Here is a 27,113-nt window from a genome sequence, read left to right as displayed (position 1 = left end):
GCACCAAGCTCAACCTCTCCACTTCTGGCCTTTAATTGGAAGAGTTTCAGAATATTTAAGTATGAGAGGATAAGGAAAAGGTTCCTTGCCTGGCTTTAAAAAGACAAGATACTTGGCCACTGGTAGTTGGTGAGGTGGCAGTATTTCAATAAATAAAATATTTACTTGGTGATTTAATGGTGTTCCATGTTAATCACTGAAGCTTTTATATTTGTAGGAATATTTTTAAACAACAACAACCATCAAACAGAAAACAGCACTATCAATGTACAACTAAGACTGTGTAAATGTTTGCACTTGACTTGCATGGTGAAAAAGTTCACTAGCAGAGGACACTATCGGGACAGCACAACCTGACTCTGTCTATAATTTGCTTTTAAGGAATTGTTTCTAGCGACTTCAGTTCCCTTTTATTTGCGGCTGGTGACATCTGGTGGCAGGTTAGCTTAACTGCTCTGAGAAAATAAACTACAGCAGCAAGAATACTCATTGCGAAACATTGGAAGACACCAGATTTGCCCACACTGGAAGAGTGGCAGACACAATTGATGGACTACATGGAATTGGCTGAAATGACCGCCAGAATCCGAGACTTGGGAGAAGAAGCAATGGAAGAGGACTGGAAAAAATTTAAGGACTATTTACAAAAACAATATAAGTTGTATGAATGTTAAGAATTTGTACGATTTGGAAACTCTAGCTTCAGCAACTAGATTTGTGAAACAGGAAATTAAGTTTTAAGTAAGAAAAGGTTAAAATTTAAGGGAATATTATGTTTAAGTTAAGATATAAGTTAAGATATAAGTAATTGATAAAAAGTATTTTAAATCTAGAGGTACAGTATTTGAAAAGTACAAAATAAGGTACGAAACAAGGTAATAATTTGCTGATATTTTTATTAAAAAGAATGCAGGGTGGGGGAGATGTGAGGAAGTCCAGTTAGTTATGTGAAAAATGTTCTGAATGGTTGGGTTTTTTTTATTTTTCCTCTTCCTTTTCTCTTTTTTTCTACTCTTTTCTCTCTAGTGTATGTTTCTAACTTTGTATTAGAAAACTTAATAAAATATTTATAAAAAAAAATTAACTGCTCTGAGAAAATACAGTCATACCTCGTGTTGTGTTTGCATCAGGTTGAGCGTTTTCAGGTTGCGTCCTGCAGTGACCCGGAAGTACCCGAAAGGGTTACTTCTGGGTTTCACCACTTGCGCATGCGCAGACGCACAAAATGATGTCATGTGCATGCGCAGAAGCGGAGAATCACGACCCGCGCACACACAGATGCAGGTTGCGTTCTACACAAGTTGCGAACAGGCCTCCGGAACGGATCCCGGTCGCAACCAGAGGTACCACTGTATATCTGAATTATTGGTTAGAACATGGTGCTAATAATGCCAAGGTCGCAGATTCGATCCCCATTTGGGACAGCGGCATATTCCTGCATTGGTACCTCGGGTTAAGTACTTAATTCGTTCCGGAGGTCCGTTCTTAACCTGAAACTGTTCTTAACCTGAAGCACCACTTTAGCTAACGGGGCCTCCTGATGCTGCCGCACCACCGGAGCACAATTTCTGTTCTCATCCTGAAGCAAAGTTCTTAACCTGAAGCACTATTTCTGGGTTAGAGGAGTCTGTAACCTGAAGCGTATGTAACCCGAGGTGCCATTGTATGCCCCTCAGGGTCCTTTCCAACTGTACAATTCTATTACAGTGGTACCTTGGGTTAAGAACTTAATTCATTCTGGAGGTCCTTTCTTAACCTGAAACTGTTCTTAACCTGAAACACCACTTTAGCTAATAGGGCCTCCCGCTACCGCCACACAATTTCTGTTCTCATCCTGAAGCAAAGTTCTTAACGCAAGGTACTATTTCTGGGTTAGCAGAGTCTGTAACCTGAAGTGTCTGTAACCTGAAGCGTCTGTAACCCGAGGTACCACTGTATTTATAGATTTATGCCGTAGTTCCTTCAGTGGTATTGTGTGGGTGAGGTGAGGGAGAGCTGTGGCCCCGGGCCCAGTTTCTTGTGGGGCAAATTTTGCTCCCCATGCCTCCCTGACAGCTGCTGGTCTCACTGTCCTCAGCTTGCTGCCTTGGTTTCCGTCCTCCTGGCTCCAAGGGTGCCCTTTTCCTCATCTCCTCAGCCAGGCGGATGGACCTGTGTCAGAAGTGGCTGTGTAGAGTCTGAAGCCACGACTTCTTTTTCGGTCCTCAATTTGCCACATCTCTAAGTCCCTTAAAGCCCACTGTAACCCTCTCCTCCTTTTGGATGTTGGAGTTTTTGGGGTGGTATATAAAAAATGGGGGAGGGCATGGGCGTAGCCAGGATTTTTTTTAGGGCAGGGACAGAACCTCAGATTGCTATGTATTGCCATTGATCTTTATTGATTTATTGATTGATAAAATCAATATTTGATTCAAGTGGGCCCCCTTGGACTAGATGACCCTGGAGGTGGGGGGCATGGGCGTAGCCAGGATTTTTGTTGGGGGGGGGGGAAGAAGCTCTCATTGCTATGTATTGCTATTGAACTTTATTGATTTATTGGGTCATAAGAGAAGCCATGGGACGCGGGTGCCGCAGTGGGTTAAACCACAGAGCCTAGGACTTGCCGATCAGAAGGTGGGCGGTTTGAATCCCTGCAACGGGGGGGAGCTCCGATTGCTCGGTCCCTGCTCCTGCCAACCTAGCAGTTCGAAAGCATGTCAAAGTGCAAGTAGAGAAATAGGTATCGCTCTGGCGGGAAGGTAAACAGCGTTTCCATGCGCTGCTCTGGTTCGCCAGAAGCGGCTTAGTTATGCTGGCCACATGACCCAGAAGCTGTACGCCGGCTCCCTCGGCCAATAAAGCAAGATGAGCTCCGCAACCCCAGAGTCGGTCACGACTGGACCTAATGGTCAGGGGTCCCTTTACCTTTACCTTTTAAGAGAAGCCATGATTAGAGATGGGAGTTAATAAATGAACCTCTCAGTGTTACGTATTTCTATGCTAACAAAAGAATGTATCTTTTTACTTGTATATTTTCCTTCTGTATCGCTGTATCGCTGTAATACCACTAAAGAATGTAGCTGAGGAATGCAACTGTTGACTCTATCAAATGTATCGCCTTTTGTATCTTTCTAAAAAGTGTTTTTCTTATCAAATGTATCACCTTCTTGTATCTTACAAAAGTGTTTTCTTACACTAGAAAATGTAACTTGAATAGAAAAATGTAGCTGGAAGAATGTAGACAAAGATTTTATATTCTATGTGACTTTCCATTGCTGTATACTTGATCTGTCAATATTCTGCCGTTCACGAACTGTCAAAATACCCTCTTTAAGGTGCTACTGGAAGGAATTTTTTTATTTTGTCAAAATACCTTCAAGCACCACAGCGCCACCTACTGGGTCTACAAACGACATCGTGAATACAGTATACACAAAATGCAACATAAAATCAATTTAATTAATAAAAGTATGCAGAGCGGAACTTCACACCAACACTGACAACCGTTTCCCAAATATCCAGCCATTTAATCTGCATATCGATCACCCCAAAACCTCCGGAATTCCTTCTGAAAATGAAGCAAAAAACAGAACTGTTAGTCAAGATCTGTTGAAAAGGAAAAACCACCTTTTGTTCCCAACCTGAAAGCGGACAACATCTTCACTAACACCATCCAAGATCTTACAACATCCCACTTACCTTATGTTAATCCTCTCTTCGCGCCGTTTCTGTCATTTTTCTGTATCGTTGATCAGTATGGAAATGAAAAGGTATTTCAGTAAAGGCAGTTCCTTTGTTCCAGGGTCTCACTCCGTCCAACAGTCTTCTGTTCTTTGAAAATAAAGATCAGACTTTGCTTTTTCGCCAATCCTGGTGTGGTTTCTGGCATTCCCACAACCGTGCTCCTTCCGAGGGTCCGGTCCTCCTTACGAGGCTAGGACCCCCTTGGGGAAGCAATAATATTGATTTCAATTTATTTTAATGATCGATAAAATCAATATTTCATTCAAGTGGGCCCCCTTGGACTAGAATACCCGGGGGGGGGGGCACGGGCGTAGCCAGGATTTTTGTTAGGGCGGGGGGAGAACCTCGGATTGCTATGTATTGCCATTGATCTTTATTGAGTTATTGATTTTATTGTTCAATAAAATCAGTATTTCATTCAAGTGGGCCCCCTTGGACTAGAATACCCGGGGGGGGCATGGGCGTAGCCAGGATTTTTGTTAGGACAGGGGCAGAACCTCAGATTGCTATGTATTGCCATTGATCTTTATTGATTTATTGATTTTACTGATCGATAAAATCAGTATTTCATTCAAGTGGGCCCCCCTTAGACTAGACGACCCCGCTCTCCGCTCCCCCCCCCCCAGGCTTGCTCTCTGCTTCCTCCGCTTCTCCGCAGCAGCCCAGCAGAGGGCGCGGGAGAAGCCGAGCCGCGGAGGCGGAGGCAAGTCTCCCCCGAGGCGGCGGGAGGGCGGGAGGAAGGGACGCGTCCGCCTCCTGCTGCGACCCGAGGTGGGTGGGCCGTGGGAACGGCCAGCTGGGCGGTGGGCGGAGCGAGAGTGGCGCGGCCCCCGCTGCTGCTGCTGCTGCTGCTGCTTCGCAGGCGCCGGTCTCGGGGCGCCTAACCTGCGCGCGCCCTTCGCCGCTTCGCGACCCTCCTGCCGCGCAGGTAAGCGCCGCGTCCGCGGAGCCTCTCCGCCTTCCCCCCCGCGAGGAGCCGCAGACGCCGCTTCCTTACTCGAGAGGAAGCCCGGCCAGGAGGCCGCGCTTGCTCGGGAGGAAGCAGGGAGGGCTTTCTTCTGCAAGGCGGGCGGAGCGGGCCGAAGGTCGAGGCTGCCTGGGCGCGCAGCCCGATCCTGTGAGGCGCGCAGCCCGATCCTGTTTGGCCAGAAGCCCCGGGCGGCGGCGGGCCTAACCTCGCTTTCCTGGGAGTAGAAGCCCCCGATGCAGTCAGGACGAGTAAAATACGGGGAGCGTCGCCCTGCTGTTACTGCCCGGGGCCTTTGCTTCTAGCTGCGCGCGATCCTAAGCGACGTCTCTCTCTCTCTCTCTCTCTCTCTCTCTCTCTCTCTCTCCCGTTTCTTGCTCCAAAGCGGGCTTGCAGGTGCGGGCCAGGTCACTTTTGGAGCTCGATAAAGAGCCAGGTTTGGGGAAAGGATTCCCGCCCAACTTTAAATTTCTCTCTCTTTATTTTTTTATAAATAATATGGAAAGGGTGCAGGGATGTGTCCCTCGTAAAAAGGGCCTCGCAGTTCCCTTCCACGCCACGTTTCAAAAGAAGGAAACCGCCTTGACTTCTGGTGAATTTTGCTTAGGATTGCATGCTTACTCATCCATGGATGTGGCAACACTTCAGTTTGAGATTGCAAGTTTGCTGGGGATGAAAATAAAAATAAAAAGACCAGCATTAAGCTTAACTGCACTTGATTTCCTTAAAGATTTATTTCAAAGGCTGCAGTCTTTACCTAGCAAGTAGTCACTGCTGGACTCCGTGGGACTGACTTCTGAGTAGACAGTGTGTTGGACTGCATTTTCCATTTATTCTTGGCGGTCTTAAAAAAAACACGTTTCTCTGCCTGTTGTCTCCTCCTGTTTTCTCTGTTCAGATCGCCTGCCTTCCTTTCCCTGCCCTCCTCTGCTTGGCCTGCTTGTCAAGCAGGAGCAAAGTTCAGGGTTGGTTTTCCAAAGACAGAGGCTTCTTTCTCAACTGCAGAGGACCATTTTTGGTTTGGAGGTCCTCTCCCAAGTGGGCTCAGTGGCGTAGCGTGGGGGGTGCAGGGGGGCCCGGCCGCACCGGGCGCAACATCTGGGGGTTAGGGTTAGGGGGCGCAAATCCACGGGTTAGGGGGCGCAAATTACTTGCCTTGCCCCGGGTGCTGACAACCCACGCTACGCCACTGAGTGGGCTTCTGTGTGTATTGAAAGGGAGATCAAGGTGCTTACAGATTCAGTCTCGCTGAGCATTTTAAGTTTCTAGGATCTTGCAGATCATCTTCTCTTAACAGCACAGTATGGGGTGAGAAGTGTGTTGTCCAGGGAGGGTCAGTATTGGTGAGGAGGAGAGAGCAGGTGGCATCGCAGGTAATGTTGAAGTGATTCCAGCCTGTGTTGTGTTTGAGTGTCTTTTTACCCTCCAGATGTTGCTGAACTAGAACTCACAGCATCAGAAACTCAGATGCATAAGCTAACTGCTGAATTTTAAGGCTACCGTATTTTTTGCTCTATAAGACTCACTTTTTCCCTCCTAAAAAGTAAGGGGAAATGTGTGTGCGTCTTATAGAGCGAATGCAGGCTGCACAGCTATCCCAGAAGCCAGAACAGCAAAAGGGATTGCTGCTTTCGCTGCGCAGCAATCCCTCTTGCTGTTCTGGCTTCTGAGATTCAGAATATTTTTTTTCTTGTTTTCCTCCTCCAAAAACTACATGCGTCTTGTGGTCTGGTGCATCTTATAGAGTGAAAAATACGGTATGTTACAGTCGCCACAATAGAATGTCTCAAAGCGATTTACAACATGAAACAAATTCAGATTTCAAGGGAAATATTTCAGATCCTTTTCCAAAGGGCATTTTAATAATAATAATAATAAAAATTTTATTTATACCCCGCCTTCCCCAGCCAGAGCCAGGCTCAGGGGGCTAACACCAATAAAATTTCAGTAAAAACATAATAAGAAAAAGAAAACAATTTAAAATACAGGTTAAAATGCAATTTAAAATGCATCCTCATTTTAAAAGTCAAAACCATAAGGGGAGGGAAGCATGAGGGTCAGACTGAGTCCAAACCAGTCTGCTGTCCCCAGTTGCCCGTCTGGCATTCAGAGATCTCCACATGGCCGCAATTGAAACCGCATCAGTCTGGACCCTGGCGCCTGGCTAATTTCGGACATGGAACTCCCATCATCCCTGGCCGTTGGCCATACTGGTCCGGGCTGATGGGTGTTGTAGTTCAGCAACTGATGGGTCAAAGGTTCCTTACCCCTGTTGTATATGCAGTAGCATTGGGAATTGTTTTTCCAGCTGGAGCTCACCAGAACTCAGATCCAGCACCTTTCAGGTGGGCACCATTGCCGTTTTGTTCGAAAGTGAAGCAGACTGCTTCAGGAGGTGGCGGGCTGTGCCCAACTGGAAGCGTTTAAGGAGAGACTGGCTGGTTATCTGTCAGGGATACTGTACCTTCCACAGTAGATACTGCAGGAGATATTATTATTTACAGCGTTTAAAAAAATCATACAAAAGAAATTAACAGCAGTGCAAAGAATACACAGTCCTGGCAGTGACAGGGGAACACTTTTACCCTTATTCTAGAATTTTGCTAGAAATACTAGCTTTCTTGTAATCTAACAGCAGACACAGTGCCTTCCCAGATTACACATAATCACACATTCGTTTTGCCTCTTCATTTTAGGTGAGGAGTGCTGTAACAATTTTCTCCCCACCCACCCACCCTCCCGCTGCCGCTGTTGCCCATTGTCAATAAACTGGAATAATGTTTACAGTGTTTGAGGAGTGCAACATAATTCAAGCTTTTGCAACGTGGTGTGTATACAATCCATCAAACTCTGTACAATGTGGTGCCAGGGTGTTGCAGACAGCTTGTTGTTGCAACCTGGTTTATCTGCAAGATTTGATAATAAAAGATTAATAATGTACTCCGATCAAACCTCTCATGTGCAAGGCTACCCTTGTATTTTCCCAGTGTGCCAGATCACGTTGGTGTGTCCTGAGTTATAAAATGGCTCCCGTGAGGCCAGAGTGCCCATCCACAGAGGAGTCTGTCTTCTGTGTCTCTGTGTGATTCACTGCTTTGTTGCCTCTTTTTCCAACAAGCCTCTTCTGAGGGCAGGCAATTCTACCATGTGTTTGCAGTGGTTGTGTTAGGCCCATTCGCTCACTTGTGATGCAAGTATTGTTATCTGCCTTGAAGAAGTTGCCCTGTTCATGAACCACTGCTCTGGACTGTCATTCCTACATTCAAGATGTATGCCCAGAACAGTGATGCATGCAGATGCATGAGGATCCGGCAAGAATGAGCATAGGTAACCCCTCAAGCGGGGTTTGTGCAGGGTTTGAAATTAGCAGGGTGCCAGATGCATTTTGCGCTGAAAGATTCTCCATTTTCGAGCACCTCAAAAAGTCTGGGTGCCATTTTTTGTGCCTGGCTGACACTCGCTTTATTGGCCGAGGGAGCCGGCGTACAACTTCTGGATCATGTGGCCAGAATGACTAAGCCGCTTCTGGAGAACCAGAGCAGCGCACGGAAACGCCGTTTACCTTCCCGCCAGAGCGATACCTATTTATCTACTTGCACTTTGAACTGCTAGGTTGGCAGGAGCAGGGACCGAGCAAAGGGAGCTCACCCCGTCACGGGGATTCGAACCACTGACCTTCTGATCGGCAAGTCCTAGGCTCTGTGGTTTAACCCACAGCGCCTCCTGCGTCCCAACCCCAAATTAAACATGTATTAATAATTCTCGCTAAAAATGTGATATTAACAATTTGTCGCTTATGTGAATTGTGTATTAATTTACGATTATCAAAATAATAAATAAAAAGTTTTGTTAGCCGTACGCAACCTCTCCCGGGCAGCGGGATGAAGGCTCCCCCAAGAGCCACACACACGCTCCACGCAGCTTTTTTTTTTTTTAAATGATATTTATTAAGGTTTCACGCAGCTTTTTAAAGGGAGCGCTGAGCAGAGCCTCCCACCTGCATTCGCTCCATAAGACGCACACATATTTCCCCTTACTTTTTAGAGTGAAAAATACGGTAATCCTGGAAACCGGCAAAGAGAGCATATGATCCTCTGAAACTTAAAGTGGGGTTGGAGAGGACATTTGCTATGAAAACCAAAGTATTTTTTTGGGGGGGGGAGGAGTTCCCTTTGTCCATAAACAAACACTATTATGGCTTACCTAGAAAGAAGCTATCCCATTTCCTAAAACAGCCATCCCTAACTTGGCGGCAGCCAAATACTTAGGACTCCAATGCCCATCATTCCTGACTTTTGGCTAGCTGAGGCTGATGGAAGCTGTAGTCAAAAACATCTGTTGAGTACCAGGTTGCAGCTGAGAAAACAATCTGTAACAAATCTGTTCCTCAGGTGTTCCCAGAACGAAGGTCTGGTAGGCAAATAAAATGACATCTGGAACGATGTAAACCTTTTGTAAATGTTAGCCATTCACCATTCACCAACCGTCGCTTGGTATTTCTCAGGTGTTGTTGCCAAAGAGAAGTGTGAGCACTACGCTTTTGCCTTGTGGTCAACAAGAAAGCCTTGTAAGAACCTCTGCACCACACATTTCAAAACCTCTGCACCATACATTTAAAGCTTCACCCACCCTGTAAAGAATCCTGGGAACTGCGGGAATTCAGAGAGGAAAACTGCAGCTCCCACGATTCTTTGCGGGGAACCGTGGTGCTTTAAACACATGGTTCGGATGTGACAAGTTCAGGGGTTGATGTGGAGGCGGAAAAAGAGCACACGGGTACCTCGGTTTTTCAGTCGAAAAGCAACACATCTGTGCTTTGTGACATCAGAAAAGGCTGTATTTAGGGCAACGTTCAGAGCTACTGTGATCTGGATTAAATGCATAAATTGGCTGCTGTCAAATCTCTAATCTCTTTGTGAATGCTTTCCCCTGGAAACAGAGAAACATTTACATGCTGAAATTTACAAAGTTACATAACGGTGGGGTTTTTCTTTTTTCTTTCTTCAGTTTCTGCCTGGTTGTCAAGGCTTTGGAGGAAACCTACAGGCAGTGCAATTTAAAAGTTCAGTCGTGGTTCATCTGGTATCCCATCATAGCCATGTACAGTGGGAAGCGACTTCCTCTTATTTCAGGGGATCATATTTCTGAAGAGTGAAACTCGTAAGAAACTTTGTGGTGTGGAGTGCTTCTGTTCACTGTGGCTGCCCCAGCCATGTCCTCTTCATGATACAGTGGTACCTCGGGTTAAGAACTTAATTCGTTCTGGAGGTCCGTTCTTAATCTGAAACTGTTCCTAACCTGAGGTACCACTTTAGCTAATGGGGCCTCCTGCCGCCGCCGCCACACAATTTCTGTTCTCGTCCTGAAGCAAAGTTCTTAACCCGAGGTACTATTTCTGGATTAGCAGAGTCTGTAACCTGAAGCGTCTGTAACCTGAAGCGTCTGTAACCCGAGGTACCACTGTACTCCATTCCATTCTCCCTCGCACCAGCATCCCATTGCCTCTAAGCACACTCAGTCCTCATTGGGCTGCTTTGAGGGTTCGCCACTCCTCTTAAGGATTCCCCCCCTACATATTTTTTTCTATCGCTGCAAACCTACCCCCTCACCCCCCAGGTCTGCTGGTGTCTACTTCTTGTGCATGCGTGCTGCCATTTTGGCCCTATAAGTAACGGCGCTCTGTCCTGAACGTTGGAAACAGAATGAATTTTTCATATTATTTCAAGTAAGTGCCTATCTGTTGGTTACTTGTACTGCAGGATTTTACTCGCCCTGTGATGAGACCGGGAAAGAACCTTATCAAGTCCCTAGTTCCCATTGCTGTTAACAGAAATGAACAACTGGACCGGGGAGATTTTGTGTTCATTATAAGCAAAGGCAGCTCATTCCTACTCATAGAGAAAATGGGGAAAGTGTATACCTAATTTCGCTGCAAGTAGAGAGGGACGCGGGTGGCGCTGTGGGTTAAATTACAGAGCCTAGGACTTGCTGATCAGAAGGTCGGCAGTTCGAATCCCCGCGACGGGGTGAGCTCCTGTTGCTTAGTCCCTGCTCCTGCCAACCTAGCAGTTCGAAAGCACATCAAAGTGCAAGTAGATAAATAGGTACCGCTCCGGCGGGAAGGTAAACGGCGTTTCCGTGCACTGCTCTGGTTCACCAGAAGCGGCTTAGTCATGCTGGCCACATGACCCGGAAGCTGTACACCAGCTCCCTTGGCCAATAAAGTGAGATGAGTACCGCAACCCCAGAGTCGGCCACGACTGGACCTAATGGTCTGGGGTCCCTTTACCTTTACCTTTAGAGAGGGGGGCAGGACAGGAGGTGGGGCAGTACAAAGTGAATAAACAGACATGGGGCATGGAATTAAGGTTTAAACCTTACTTTATTAAGATCTCATTTTTAAACGTTAGGTTCCCATTATCATGAAGCAACTGCAGATATATGCCAATTAAGGGTAGTGTCTCTAATGGAGATAAAGTGATTTAAATACAGTAGTAATCAAGATTAAAGACTTTGATGTGTAGATTAAATCAGTTTGCGAATTACTTCAGCTCCTCTTCGCTGTTGAAATTTCTTGAATTAGTAGGCTTGCAAAATCTCACCCAGTGTTGCTCCAACCCCTTGTACTAAAGGTAGCCCTTAAGGCAGCCCTGTTCAGGGAAGTTTTTAACGTGTGATATTTTATTGTATTTTTGGTTTTTATGGAAGCCGCCCAGAGTGGCTGCCCAGCCAGATGGGCGGGGTATAAATAATAAATTATTATTATTATTATTATTGTTGTTGTTGTTGTTGTTGTTGTTGTTGGTATTGCCCTCCTTGCCAAATATCCTTAAGGGAATGATCAGGTACCAGGATGCAACTTTTGGAAATCATATGCATATTAAACTAGCTCTTTGCTAAAATGCCAAGAGGCAATTTGGGCATAGAGCCATATGTAAAGCCATCTTGCCCCCAAATGGCAATGAGACATTCTATTTAGGCAACGACAACCCTGTTTTAAGGAGACTTTTGGCACCTAGCTTATATATCTGAGTTTCTAACACTCACTAAAATATCTGGAGGGCATCAGGTTGGGGAAGACTTGGCTAGATCCTCTTGTTGTGTGTCAAGACCCCGAGGCCTCCCTCCTATGTAGAATAATAACACTTTGACACCGTATACAGTGGTACCTCAGGTTACATACGCTTCAGGTTACATACGCTTCAGGTTACAGACTCCACTAACTCAGAAATAGTGCTTCAGGTTAAGAACTTTGCTTCAGGATGAGAACAGAAATCGTGCTCCGGCTGCGCAGCAGCAGCGGGAGGCCCCATTAGCCAAAGTGGTGCTTCAGGTTAAGAAAAGTTTCAGGTTAAGAACAGACCTCCAGAATGAATTAAGTACTTAACCCGAGGTACCACTGTATAAGGTTAAATGGACAAATTTAGGACATAACTTTATTGGTTACAGAATGTGAACGGTACAGTCATACCTCATGTTACGTTTGCTTCATGTTGCGTTTTTTCAGGTTACATCCCGCAGCGACCCAGAAGTACCGGAAAGGGTTACTTCTGTGTTTCGCCGCTCGCACATGCGCAGAAGCGCTAAATCACGGTTCTTGCATGCGCACCTGCACTAAATTGCACCGCGCACACCTGTGCAGATATGCCACTTCAGGTTGCTCTCTTTTCATGTTGCGAACTGGCCTCTGGAACGGATCCTGTTCGCAACCAGAGGTACCACTGTATTGACTTAGGCATTGGCTTGAACGGCGATATCCGACTCCTGCTCGACATGCAGGGAATCTCACAAGGGTTAACCACCAGTAGGGGGAGGCCTGTTGATGCACATCTACTCAGAGCTTCCCCCAGAGTCACTGGAAGGTCATGCCATGGCCCTAGTCTCCACCCGGGCTTCGGACAGGAACCGTGGAAGCGGGAGCCAAAAAGGAGGACTCCCTGGCCATGCGGCTGCTTTAAATGGGGTAAGCCAGTGGCGTAGCATGGGGGGTGCAGGGGGGCCAGCCACACCGGGCGCAACATCTGGGGGTTAGGGTTAGGGGGCGCAAATCCACGGGTTAGGGGGCGCAAATTACTTGCCTTGCCCCGGGTGCTGACAACCCATGCTACGCCACTGGGGTAAGCCACACCCCAGCCACCCGGATTGGCTGGCTGGGGGCCACAATGTGGCCAGGGACATCCCGGATGACACGGGAGCTATGGCCAGACCCTGCTGTGTGTGGAAACCACGAGGTCTGACTGCAACATCGCCCCACCCAGAAGAGGAGCGGTTTTCTCCTGAACCAAGAAATTCTAACTACAGTGTTGCAAACATGATCTGTGCGGGAAGCACGTTCACAACCCGCAGCGCTGCATCTGCTCACGCGTGGGTCGCGATTCAGCGCTTCTGCGCACGCAAAAAGCGCGATTTAGCGCTTCTGTGCATGCACCAGCGCCAAAAGCTGGAAGTAACCCGTTCCAGTACTTCTGGGTTCAGTGCGGTGCGCAACCCGAAATCACGCAACCAGAAGCGTCTGTAACCCAAGATATGACTGTGCTGATTCAGGCCAGCAAAGCAAGTGTTCTTTTATCCAGAATCCCAGAATTTAGAGGGAAATGGTGCGAACTGATGAGGTTATTATTATTATTGGTGTGTTACCCAATACTGTACTTTTCAGAGTGGGCTTGTACAGTAGCAAGCGCATGTTCCCTGCAGCTGAGCCAAAGCGTGTGAATAAATTAATGTCTGGAGAATTGCAGCTCATTCTTCTTCTTCTTCTTCTATATAAATTTTATTAAATTTTCTGTTCTACAATTTAAAATACTCATTTTACATCCTTAAGATATCAATGACTTCCCTTCTTCTCTTTCCACGGTTCATTTTACATATCATAAATCCCTGCATATTTTATAAAAACTAAACCGTTCAGTATTCCCTTATTGCATTCATCAAAACTTACACTGTTGAGTTTATCTTAATGCTGCCAGCGTTTTCAGCTGTACACAATTATTTCCCATATATGGAATGGGGTTTGCCTTTTTGAAAGATTTCTTTTACAGTGGTACCTCGGGTTAAGTACTTAATTCGTTCCAGAGGTCCGTTCTTAACCTGAAACTGTTCTTAACCTGAAGCACCACTTTAGCTAATGGGGCCTCCTGTGCTGCCGCGCCGCCGGAGCACGATTTCTGTTCTCATCCTGAAGCAAAGTTCTTAACCTGAGGTACTATTTCTGGGTTAGCGGAGTCTGTAACCTGAAGCGTATGTAACCTGAAGCGTATGTAACCCGAGGTACCACTGTATTTTTACTAGGTGAGAGGTTTAACCATTTGCCCAAATATCCCAGACGCTTCCTCCTGTTTCTTCATTAGATCATAAACACCCTTAAAGCTTCTATTTCTCTGGCTGTTGGCTTGGCTTTGGAATAAGCTTCTGCACTGAATGGCATCCATTCTCTGCAGAGCAAGTTTGTAAGTCGCATGGTGTCTGCCGTGTAAATGGTCTGCCTGTTGCAGCACTGGGACTGTATAATCAGAAGAACGAGTAATCAAAGGCATCATTCTGCCTGGGCTATAATGGTGCCGTTGCTCCTCTGCGGTGGAAAATTGGGAAATGTATAGAATTCATTTATGTTTAAGATCCAGATGTCAAGACAAACTGCGTAGATCTTTGCTGCTTTTTGAGGCTGGTGGCAGAATCCCACCTTTTCTCTCTAGAGCTGGATTTGCAGCCACTGTAAAATACAAGGGAACTTGTGAAACAGTTTTTGCAACAAATGAACTTTGCTCCACATACCTTTATCCTGGTGCCCTGATGTTTATACTTTGTGGAATATAACTTGTCTCTTGTTATGCAAATAATACCTTGGAACAGGGACGTAACTTAAATCTCCTCTCACGCTCACAGCATAACCATGTTATAATGTTATTTTAGGAAGCTCTTATTAAAGTGGCAGTTAATTCCATGTGTAAAGCCAAGCAAAATAATCAACAATTTACCAGCAGAGCTCAGGTTTATCCTGGGCTCTACTTTTCAAGGGATATTTAGCAATCCATAACCTGGTTGAAGGGACGCAGGTGGCGCTGTGGGTTAAACCACAGAGCCTAGGACTTGCTGATCAGAAGGTCGGCGGTTCGAATCCCCACCACGTGGTGAGCTCCCATTGCTCGGTCCCTGCTCCTGCCAACCTAGCAGTTCAAAAGCACGAAGTGCAAGTAGATAAATAGGGACCACTCTGGTGGGAAGGTAAAGGGCATTTCCGTGTGCTGCTCTGGTTCACCAGAAGCAGCTTAGTCATGCTGGCCACATGACCCGGAAGCTGTCTGCGGACAAATGCCGGCTCCCTCGGCCAATAAAGTGAAATGAGCACCGCAACCCCAGAGTCGGTCACGACTGGACCTAATGGTCAGGGGTCCCTTTAACTTTTAACCTGGTTGTAAATAGACACCCACCTCACCTGGCTGCTGGCTTAAATCGGGGTTGCAAAACCTGTGACCCTCCAAATGTTGCTAGACTCCAACTCCTATCAGCCCCAGCCCAGCATATCCAATGGCCAGGGCATGATGGGAGTTGTAGTTCAGCAGCAGTATAAATGATCTGACATGAAGTGACATGCCTGCTGCATTTAATTCTCTCCCCTCCCCACCGAATTTTGCAAGTGTATGTAGGCGGAGTTCTTGTTTATTCTAATGCAACCTGGTTTCTGTGACTGGCTGCTGGTAGCCTCGAGTCAGCACAGATTTGTGGGCGTTTGCACAACTGCTTACCGTAGTTTCTCTCTTCTTTCTTGATGGATGACTTGGTTTCCGCCAGCTCCTGTTTGGAGAAGCAGCAACATGAATGACAGCAGATAACCATTAAGTTAAATGAACTGGCGGATTCTGTGCATTTATGGGCCCCATGCCCTTCTCCAGTCTTTCAGTGAAAACCAGGAATATCATACATATTCCAACAATTCTCCAATGAAAATAGGGACGTCTCATTCCATAATGATAATATTACTTTTTATTAGGTTTTATTAAGAGTTTCAACGTAACAAATTATTAAAACAAATCATCTTCATTATTTTTCTCCCCTTTTTTTCCTCCCCCCTTCCCAAAACCCCCCCTCCCCCCAAGACTTCCCTCAGTTCCTCGATCTGATTTCTCAATACATGTTATTCTCTGCTTATTGTAAAATTATATAAATCCTAAAATTATCTGTCTGTTATGTTAACAATCAATAAATTTGTGTATGTTTATTCAAAACCTGCCAAGGAGCCCAATTTATTTTGTTGTCTTTTTAAGTAGTTTGTAAAAAGTTCCCATTCTGCTTTGAAGTCACAGTTGTCTTTGTCTCGCAATTTGTATGTCAGTTTCTCCAGTTCTGCATAGGACGATAATATTACTATTTATACCCCACACATCTTATTGGGTTGCCCCAGCCACTCTGGGCAGTGTCCAACATAGATATAAAAACATAGTAAAATATTAAACATTAAAAAAACACCTTCCCTATACAGGATTGCTTCGGGAGTCAAATAACTCCACACCCTCCAACATTTCTCCAATGAAAATAGCAACATCCTAAGTAAAAAGAGGGACGCGGGTTACACCACAGAGCCTAGGGCTTGCCGATCAGAAGGTTGGAGGTTTGAATCCCCACGACGGGGTGAGCTCCCATTGTTCGGTCCCAGCTCCTGCCCACCTAGCAGTTCGAAAGCACGTCAAAGTGCAAGTAGATAAATAGGTACCGCTCTGGCGGGAAGGTAAACGGCGTTTCCGTGCGCTGCTCTGGTTCGCCAGAAGTGGCTTAGTCATGCTGGCCACATGCTGACTGTATGCCAACTCTCTCGGCCAATAAAGCGAGATGAGTGCCGAAACCCCAGAGTCGGTCACGACTGGACCTAATGGTCAGGGGTCCCTTTACCTTTAAGTAAAATCAGGGCATTCTTGGAGGGTCTGGGATGTTTCCTCTGTTAGTTTGCAGTGGTATGGAACCCTGAGAAAAACACATGTTTAACCCCCCCCCCCCGGTGAGGGTTTCCTTTCCAAAATATGCCCCCCACCAATATGCACCAAACTGTTTATTCTCTTGCTATGCTTCTCTAGTTTTTATTATTATTATAGCTTCCCTGTGTTCCTAATGCTCATGGAACCTTCTAATTTGGAGATTTAAGTAAATGTATAATAGCGCTTGGCAGAGGTGTTCAGGCTGGCACTGAAACTGTTTTGAAGATTGTCTTACGAAAAGACTGCAGAGGCACTTTGCAAGTTAAAAAAAAGGTAAAGGTACCCCTGACCATTAGGTCCAGTCGTGGCTGACTCTGGGGTTGCAGCGCCCATCTCGCTTTACTGGCTGAGGGAGCCGGTGTACAGCTTCCGGGTCATGTGGCCAGCATGACTAAGCCGCTTCTGGCGAAACCAGAGCAGTGCACGGAAATGCTGTTTACCTTCCCGCCGGAGTGGTACCTATTTATCTACTTGCACTTTGACGTGCTTTCGGATTCGAACCGCCGACCTTCTGATCAGCAAGCCCAAGGCTCAGTGGTTTAGACCACAGTGCCACCTGCGTCCCACTTTGCAAGTTAAGAAGCACCAAATCAAGTGTTGAGCCCAGTGATGTGAGAGATGCACCAAAGGTAGGCAAGAAATAAGGCAGGGAATAAAGAGAGGGAACACCTTCTAAGGCGTACTGGAAATATTTGGAGGTGTGTGTGTGGAAAGATGCCCTGCTGTTTCTATGCTTCCGTTTTTATATTTCCAAAGCGATTTTTGAGAGAACTGTCTGTTAAAACTGATGAACTGGTTTGCAATTTATGTAAGAACTGCAATTTTTAGAAAACGTAGTGAATGTGTAATCTGACTATATGCGGGTTATTTCAGATTTGTACATATAAGGCCTTGGTCTTTTGCACCTGAGATGCATGTTATTAGGACCCATCCTATTCCTGTGACTGTAATTTGTTTTAAAATGTTTTTAATACTGAATTTTAAACCTACCTGGGACCTGATGGTGAAGGGACTAATACATCGAATAAATAACAATAAAAGTTAAACTTGCTCCAGGTTTTAACTTGGCGTGACCCCATCTTGTATTTGCAGTGACTTCCAAGATATTTCAGCCATGAGCAACCCTTTTGCGCATCTTGGGGAACCGCTGGACCCAAGCCAAGCCACAAAAAAATTCTTCAATTTGAACCGTCTGGGAGACCCAAGATATGGTACGTTGGTTACGTTCAGAGGGAGTTGCTCCCTGTAAGAAAGTTGGTTGGCAGTTGTGGCTTTCGAGGCAGTTCACATATGCACGCACATCACTTGATTGCTTGCGCTTATGCTTTGGACGAGACATATCATGTGCTTTGCAAACAGAAGGTTTCTGGTTCCAGTCCCTGGCATCTCTGGTTAGGAGACTGTCTGGTAGTGGGACTGGCAGGGCTGTCTTTAGCAGATGCGGTGCCAGGGTGCAAATATCCACCCAGTGCCCCCAAATTACCCCGGATAGTGTTGGGGGGGGGCGCAACTCTCCTCCATGCCGCTGCGGGAGAGTGATCCCTGCAGAGGCTTGGGAGTGAAGTTGCGCCCCTCCCAAGCCTCCGCGGGAGGAGAGCGCAGCTTCCCTTCCCAGCCTCCTCAGGAGGAGAGCGATCCCTGCAGAGGCTTAGAAGGGAAGCTGTGTGTCTGCTAGCCATATGGTTGGTGGGGCACAGTTGGTGGGTGTGCAGGGAAAGAGGAGGCCGCCAGCAAAGCCGCCCAACTCCCCCACTTGCTGGGGCGCTCTGGCGCAATGCACCACTAAGCCCCATGGGAAAGACGGCTCTGGGGATTGGGCTTGGAGAGCTGCCACTCTCTAGCTCGCTTGTGGAGCACCTGCTTTGCATGGAGAAGGTTCCAGGTCCAAACCCAGGTATCTCAAGAGCCAGTGTGGTGTAGTGGTTAAGAGCGGTAGTCTCGTAATCTGGGGAACTGGGTTCGTGTCTCCGCTCCTTCACCTGCAGCTGCTGGGTGACCTTGGGCCAGTCACACTTCTTTGAAGTCTCTCAGCCCCACTCACCTCACAGAGTGTTTGTTGTGGGGGAGGAAGGGAAAGGAGAATGTTAGCCACTTTGAGACTCCTGAAGGGGATATCAAATCCAAACTCTTCTTCTTCTTCTTCTTCTTCTTCTTCTTCTTCTTCTTCTTCTTCTTCTTCTTCATCTCCAAATAGGACTGGGAGAGACCCCTGTCTGAAATCCCGGAGCACTGTTAATCTGATTGGTTTAGATGGACCCAGTGGTCTAACTTAGTGCAAAGTAGCTTCCTATGTTCTTCACATGTGTGCAGAAGTTGCATATGATGTGGCTGCAGGGGTATTTTTTTTAAAAAGTACAGTCGTACCTTCACTGTCGAATGGAATCAGTTCTGGAAGTCTGTTCGACTTCCGAAAACGTTCGACAATGAAGCCGTGGCTTCCGATTGGCTGCAGGAGCTTCCTGCACGCAATTGGAAGCCGTGAAAACCATGTCAGACATTTGGCTTCCAAAGAACATTCACAAACCGGAACATTCACTTCCGGGTTTGTGGCGTTCGGGAGCCAAAATTTTTGACTCCCAAGGCATTCGGCTTCCAAGTTATGACTGTAAATGTGTATTTGTTTGTATTTATAGTTAAAAATAATTCTACATAGCTTTTCATCCAGAATCTCAAAGTGGCTTATGAAGAAAGAAAGAAAGAAAGAAAGAAAGAAAGAAAGAAAGAAAGAAAGAAAGAAATCTCCATAATGGTGGTCTGTGTAGTATTAAAGGGAGAAATGTGTCTCTGAATGTGTAGCTACCATGCACCAAGGAACTGTGGTTAGTTGTGACTTAGAAGTTTCGAGCTACAACTTCTCCCCACCAACGGAATGGAACCTCCTTTTTGCTATATTACAGTTTAAGCTCCTTACATATGTACCATATAGCTTTAGTCTCCACATGCTTCTAACAGAGGTTCTTTCCTTCCCAGAACGTTTGCCGTTCTCTATCAGAGTGTTGCTGGAGGCCTCAGTCCGCAACTGTGACGAGTTCCTGGTAAAGAAGGGAGATGTTGAAAACATCCTAAACTGGAATGTGATGCAACACAAGAACATCGAAGTGCCATTTAAACCTGCCCGAGTTATTCTACAAGACTTCACGTGAGTTGTATTGTGTTCCCCCCGCCCCCCATTTTTGTTTTAATCTAAGGTGTTGCCACAGTTTAGGAGCAGAGTCATTTTCTAGAGAGATAAGGGTCATTTGGGAGAAGTACATCTGAGAGAATTTTAGTACAGCAAATTAGAGTGAGTTTTGCAAGCCTCATAGCATTAGGGGGGGCTGGAGGCTGCAAGAAGATCAAACCGATCCATTCTGAAGGAAATCAGCCCTGAGTGCTCACTGGAAGGACAGATTCAGAAGCTGAGGCTCCAAAACTTTGGCCACCTCATAAGAAGAGAAGACTCCCTGGAAAAGACCCTGATGTTGAGAAAGATGGAGGGCACAAGGAGAAGGGGACGACAGAGGACAAGATGGTTGGACAGTGTTCTCAAAGCTACCAGCATAAGTTTGCCCAAACTGCGGGAGGCAGTGGAAGACAGAAGTGCCTGGCGTGCTCTTGTCCATGGGGTCACGAAGAGTCGGACACAACTAAACGACTAATCAACAACAACGACAATAGCATTAGGGGGTATATCCAAAGAAATTGTCCCATTAGCAGAAGGAGGTCTACCTGTGCAACAGGAATTCTTCTCCCTGTACCCCCTCAGATCTGTTCTAGGGGTTCCCCCCAACCTTCTGGAGCGGATTTGGAAGAGAGGAATGGGGCATGTGAGGAGAGGGAGAGGAAGCCCTATTGTCCAGGCAGAAGCCATTGCGCTAACAGGACAACATCATTGGATACAACCCTAGGCTGTCCCTGGAACAATGTTCTTCTCAGCACATGAGCAGTACTCCAGCAGCACATAATGAGAATGTTGTGCAACTGCTATTGGTGTGCGCAGATTGGGTTTTCAGCAAGCTGCGCCAAATGGATGTAATAAGAAAAGTTGTGTCGACCAATGCGCATATCACTCAGTGCTTGCTGGCAACAGCCATGTGGCCTCCTAGCAAGGCAGCGCTTATGCCTGTCAGAGCAGGAGCTCTGCACAAATGGACTTGAATGTTGTTCAGGCAGTAGCTGTTCACTGATGGCTGTCATCTGACCTGGCCCTAGGAAAGCTTTTTTCAAAAGAAGCAACCAGTGAAAAGCGCTACATTTCTCCTTGCTTGTAGAGCAGTGTTCTCTTAAGTGGGGAGTTGGAATGCAAGCTTAATCTAGATCTCAGACTAAGGTGGAGCCCACAGTTGGTTCCACCAGCACCATGACTGTGCAGGAGTCTCCAGCAAGCCTCCTGCCATCCTTTTGTGCATCAAAATTGTGGCTGGGAAGGGAATTGTCTCTGACCTTGTGCAGAGGCACAATGTGGAAGGCAGAGATAAGAGGAAGTTTAAAGTCCTGACAACTGCAAGTTTTGGCATGGTTACCAAGCCTAGTTGAAAATTACAGACTGCTGAATTTCAGCAAACTTTCCTTTAGACACACACCTTTCCTTTCCCGCCTGGTTTTCAGGTCTCTTTCAATGATTAACATTAATTGTATTCCTTAGTGACCTTCGTATTGAGGTACATACTGCAGACTGGGATTATGAAGAGAGAGAAGGAAAAGACAGAGAGAGATTACCGTACATTTTGTGCAGAATCTGTTTGTTGTAAGAAAAGAGAGGCTGTTGCGCTTGTGCGCACACACAAACACACAATGAAAAACAAAATTTAGTCCAGAAATCCTATCGCAGGCTTTCCCAAACTTGAATTTCCAGCTGTTTTTATACTACAGTTCCCATCATCCCTGACCACTGATATTGTTAGCCAGGGATGATGGGAGTTGTAGTCCAAAAACAGCTGGTGACCCAAGTTTGGGAAACCCTGTCCTAGAGGAAGCAGTAAAGCATAATAATGAACCCCAGTTATTGTTGTTGTTCTAGAAAACAGTGGTCCTGAGATTACCGGTATATGTATTACTAATTTTACTTCGATACCTGTTCTTGATCCTCTTTCTTAATTTTAATGAGATTTAAGCTTGTGAGCTGTTTTTGTTTAAAGACACTTCTTTGCATCTAGCAAACACTCCTGTCCTTTTTGAACCTGCACCTTCCAACATAGTAACTAGGAAGGTTTGCAGTAAATGACTAGGGGATTGTGATGCAAGTTTTTAAAATGCAAGCCTGTTCTGCAACAATTGTGGGCCCATGTTTAGTTATCCGAAAAATGGAAAGTGAGCAAGGTCCCAATCAAAGAGGACCAGCAACTTAAATTGACAGAATATGCACAACTTGCAGATTTAACATATAGAGCAAGAAGAACATAAAGTACATTTAAAGAAGATTGGAAAACAATTATTGAATATATGGAAAATAACTGTATACAGCTGAAAGTGCTGGCAGCATTAAGATAAATTCAACAGAATATATTTTTTTTATGGATATAAGAGTGGGAAACTGATTTGAATTATTACACTGAAATGTGCAGGGATGTATGATATTTAAAATGAACCATGGAAAGAGAAGAAGGGAAGTCATTGGATATTTTAAAGTTTGTAAAATGTTTATTTGAAATTGTAAAACTGAAAATTTAATAAAAAATTATTTTGTATACACACACACACTATATGCAGGTTTTGGTGTCTTCGGGTGGCTTCCCGTGTAAGAGTTGGGGTGTCTAGGCGACGTTTCGACGAGGTCTCACTCGTCATCTTCAGGCTGGTGCTTTCGGCTTCTTGTTACTGGAACAGAGCAGGATCTCAGTGTTTGAGTTCCTATAAATACTGTTGAGGGGGTGTGGTGTATAGCCTCCGACGTTCTGGGCAGAGAGGAAGTTCCCAGGTTAGTGTGACTTTTCTTCTTTTGTTCCTTAATTACTTGAGGGATATCTTGAGTGATTTCTTGAGTGATATTCTGAGTACCACTTAGGAGGGTCATTAAGTGTGGATTAGTTGCTAAAGCTTTCGTGTCTTGACCTCTTGAGCTTGTGAAGAGTTTTTCTGAGAAGATGGCTGTACTGCACTTAGTTGTGCTCTGGCTTGGCTTCGTGTATAGGGGCGAGCTGTGGTTTTGTGCCCTGTGCCAGCCAGATCTGTGTAGGGATTGCAGGGGGGTGCAGCATCCGGAGGTGCCACTATGGTTTGGCTACTGGATGGTGTCTGTAATTTATCTGTGGAGAGGGTCTGGGTTTGGGTCTGGTGTGGTTGATTGGTGATGGCGTTCTGTGTGCCTCTGGTTCTGGTGTCGGTTTTTGTGGGGAGGGCTAATTTCCAGATGTCTGGCAGGCGGGACGTGTCGTCACGCTTGTTCATGTTGTGAGGGTGTTTCTCTATCTCGATGGCTTCCATGATTATTCTCTTGTGGTGATGTTCCATGTTAAAGAGCAATTTGGAATCTGCAAAATTAATTTCGTGTCCTGTTTCTTTCATGTGTTGGAAAAGAGAGGAAGTTTTTTCTTCTTTTTTGACGGCATTCTTGTGTTCTGCGATACGTGCATTTATTCGTCTGTTTGTTTGTCCAATGTACGTGGCTGGGCAGACTTTGCAGGGTATTTCATAGACCCCTTGGTTTTCCAACTGGATTTTATCTTTGGGGTTTCTGAGGATATTGGCTATTTTTTGGTTGGTGCAAAAGGCTGTTTTGATATTGTGTTTATGGAGGATTTTGCTAATTTTATCTGTAGTGCCCTTGATATAAGGAAGGAGGGCCATGCCATTGTTTTCTTCTGTGTCTTGGTTTTTGGGGGGTGTTTCTTTTTGGATTAGCTTCGTAACCCTGTTTTGCTGGTATCCATTGGCGATTAACACATTTGAGAGATTCTGTAACTCAGTTGTCAAGTGGTCTTTGTCAGCCAGGCGTTTGGTTCTGGAGATGAGAGTCTTGGCTACGGAGTTTATTTGTGCAGGGTGGTGGTGTGATTGTGCATGTAAATAGCGGTTGGTGTGTGTTTTTTTCCGGTAGATAGTGTGTCCTAGGGAGCCATCAGGTTTTTTGTAGATTAGGACGTCAAGGAAGGGAAGTTGGTTGTTGGCTTCTATTTCCATAGTGAATTGTATTTTGGGGTGTAGGCTGTTGAGATGTGTGAGGAAGCTATCTAGTTTTTCTTTCCCGTGTGGCACTATATATATATATATATATATATATGTTTTCGTAGATTTTCACGGGTACAGGAATGCAGGTTTTGGTGTCCTCGGGTGTCTTCCCGTGTAAAAGTTGGGGTGTCTAGGCGACGTTTCGACGAGGTCTCACTCGTCATCTTCAGGCTGGTGCTTTCGGCTTCTTGTTACTGGAACAGATTCGGCTTCTTGTTACTGTTCCAGTAACAAGAAGCCGAAAGCACCAGCCTGAAGATGACGAGTGAGACCTCGTCGAAACGTCGCCTAGACACCCCAACTTTTACACGGGAAGACACCCGAGGACACCAAAACCTGCATATATATATATATATATATATATATATATGCAAACCTGAAGTTAGCCAATCTGTTCCTTGGTATGGCAATCTGTTCTCTCCCAAACTGGGTTTGCAACAGACTGTATTGAGTTAGAAAGATAAACAGACGCACAGATACGTCATTTGAATTGAGAGTGTGTTTGTTCTTGGAACCAGAGGTTCAAAGATTGCAGGGAAGGTTGCCAGTGTCACTGTGGTCAAGGCGTCCATTTCAGATTCAACCTGTATTTCCAAAGCAATGCTTAAAATCAGGGCTGGAGGTTTCTTTGTTTTGCATTTATATATATATATATATATATATGTCTGTATATAAAGGTAAAGGGACCCCTGACCATTAGGTTCAGTCGTGACCGACTCTAGGGTTGCGGTGCTCATCTCGCTTTATTGGCCGAGGGAGCCGGCATACAGCTTCCGGGTCATGGGGCCAGCATGACTAAGCTGCTTCTGGCGAACCAGAGCGGTGCATGGAAACGCCGTTTACCTTCCCTCTGGAGTGGTACCTATTTATCTACTTGCACTTTGACGTGCTTTCAAACTGCTAGGTTGGCAGGGACCGAGCAACGGGAGCTCACCCCGTTGCGGGGATTCGAACCGCCGACCTTCTGATCAGCAAGTCTTAGGCTCTGTGGTTTAACCCACAGCGCCACCCGCGTTCATATATATATGCAATTTGCATGTATACCTACAACGGTGAGATTGTGTTATTGTAGATTGTGCATTCTTTCCATATGGAGTTCCAGAATACGTGTGACCCAGTATGCATGGAAATTCCTCCCTTTCAGATATTTGTGCTACACATGCAGACTCCCAAGGAGAGGAACTGCTCAGCACAGCCCATATCCTGCTCACATGATCTTAACCATGTGCAAATGGCTCAAATTGGGCTGCAGCCTACTGAGCCCCCTGGAACCACACACATTCCCAAGCATGGTTCGCAGTGATGAAGGCTTCCCAAAATAGTGGTGCCTGTTTGTTTTCCACCAAAGACCTTCTGAGTAGGTCTGTCCTGGGTAAAAAAACAGGGGTGGGGTGGGGAATGCATTTCATTGCTAGAATATAGGTAGAGTAGAGTAGCAGAACTACTGGTTTGTGTTCCAAGTCTGACTTAGCTTGTTGTGTGGTCTCAAGGAAACTCATAATGAGCTTTTTGAAATGATTCCAGGTCTGCTTTATCTAATCTGAAATAGATGTTTGGTAGACATGCCAAACATCCCATGCAAACGTTTTCGTTTAATTGTTGCTTGTACCCCTCTAACAACGAATGTAGGACTAACTCATCAAACAACGGAATTGTTAGCTTCTTTTAGAAGCTGTAATAATGGCACAGTGATCTTCTAAAATAAATGGCAGCAACTGTTTTTGTGGGGTTTGGGTGAGTATACAATACTCTCTCCTAACTTTAGTCAAGGAAAGGATTCATGTGCATAATTGGCCGTGGTAGAACTCAAAAGCTGTGATCTGTTGGAGTGACTTTCTGATACGCTGTCATAAAACAGCTTCCTGAGGAAATAGATCTGAAGGTCGGCGGTTCGAATCCCCGCAACGCAGTGAGCTCCTGTTGTTCGGTCCCTGCTCCTGCCAACCTAGCAGTTCGAAAGCACATCAAAGTGCAAGTACATAAATAGGTACCGCTCCGGCGGGAAGGTAAACGGTGTTTCCGTGCGCTGCTCTGGTTCGCCAGAAGCTGCTTAGTCCTGCTGGCCACTTGACGCAGAAGCTGTCTGCGGACAGACGCCGGCTCCCTCGGCCAATAAAGTGTAATGAGCACCGCAACCCCAGAGTCGGTCACGACTGGACCTAATGGTCAGGGGTCCCTTTATCTTTACCTTTACTATCTGGTTTATTTTCCATACCGGACTAGAACTTTTCTTCACCCTAGTTTGACCTTTTTACCATGAACTCATTTTGTGATCTGCATCTCCAGAATTTCACCACCACAAGCCTGCTGAGAGATGCAAAGTCCAAAACGAAGTATCCTTCAGGAGAATCACAAAAAGGCTTAGATCTCTTTGTACTACTGCCTGGTTGATTGGGATGAAGACTCGGTCTCGCAGGAGGGAGAGCATGGGAATGAGAACGGTGGTCAGGAGCTTGCGTTGAGCCAGCTTGGGAATCAGTGGCAGCTATAGAAATGGATTTTGAGGCTATCTGGTTGCTTCTTCTGACCACCTTCCTCATTCCTCTGCTCCTCCTCCTACCAGACTGACTCGTCATCCTAATTGGCAGAGCATTTGGGGGCATAAGCAGCATCAGCATAAGCAATGGATTCCCAAGCTGGTTGGGTAGGAGGAAGATGATTGGTGGTAGTGTCAGCCAACCTGGGGATCTAGATTACAGAGACAGGGAGCTGGCATGCTGCAGGGGCAGCTAAAACATGTTCTTTCTGTCCTCCACTGCTTGACTGGACTGCCTATCCATCACCTCTCGTTGCTCAGTAGTTTGAAGTGCCACCTCTCTGTGGCCCAGCACAGCTGACAGGGGCTGGACTGAGAAGGGATGGTGGGAACAGCCTCTCCTCTCTCTGCAGCTTCCCAAGAAGAGGAGAACAGTATAGATTTAGAACAGCGGTTTGCAGAAAGGCATAGTTCAGAGGCAAGAAGCTGGGGAAAATAGGGGAGAGCAGCAGAAAGAAGAAGAAGCACTAGGGGAGAGACAGCTAACAGACTCAGTGTCTCTTGAAAGACAGCCCGTGTGGTGTAGTGGTTAAGAGTGGTAGACTTGTAATCTGGTGAACCGGGTTTGCTTCCCCACTCCTCCACATGCAGCTGCTGGGTGACCTTGGGCTAGTCACACTTCTCTGAAGTCTCTCAGCCCCACTCACCTCACAGAGTGTTTGTTGTGGGGGAGGAAGGGAAAGGAGATTGTAAGCCACTTTGAGACTCCTTCGGGTAGAGATAAAGCAGGATATCAAATCCAAATTACTACTACTACTCTCCTCCTCCTCCTCCT

The 27,113-nt window shown here is 46.0% G+C and overlaps 1 protein-coding gene and 1 long non-coding RNA gene across 2 annotated transcripts in view; one reads left to right on the top strand and one right to left on the bottom strand.

Moving 5' to 3' along the window:
• Positions 1-2,786: 2,786 nt before the first annotated feature.
• LOC310696618 lies at positions 2,787-5,723 on the bottom strand. Its single transcript, XR_014520648.1, has 3 exons — positions 5,448-5,723; positions 3,363-3,923; positions 2,787-3,305 (listed from the first exon to the last, which is right to left on the bottom strand). It is a non-coding gene; the product is annotated as an uncharacterized lncRNA (long non-coding RNA).
• Positions 4,461-27,113, top strand: part of ACO1 (aconitase 1) — a 52,766-nt gene continuing 30,113 nt past the window's right edge. Inside the window, exons 1-3 of the mRNA XM_083482255.1 lie at positions 4,461-4,651; positions 17,749-17,867; positions 19,627-19,795. Of these exons, the coding sequence (XP_083338381.1) occupies positions 17,771-17,867; positions 19,627-19,795 (266 nt within the window). The 5' untranslated portion in view covers positions 4,461-4,651; positions 17,749-17,770. The remainder of the gene's footprint in view (positions 4,652-17,748; positions 17,868-19,626; positions 19,796-27,113) is intronic.

The sequence above is a fragment of the Podarcis liolepis genome, assembly GCF_965112155.1.
Source record: "Podarcis liolepis genome assembly, chromosome: 17".
NCBI lineage: Eukaryota > Metazoa > Chordata > Lepidosauria > Squamata > Lacertidae > Podarcis > Podarcis liolepis.
This window is presented reverse-complemented; position numbering and strand designations above follow the sequence as displayed.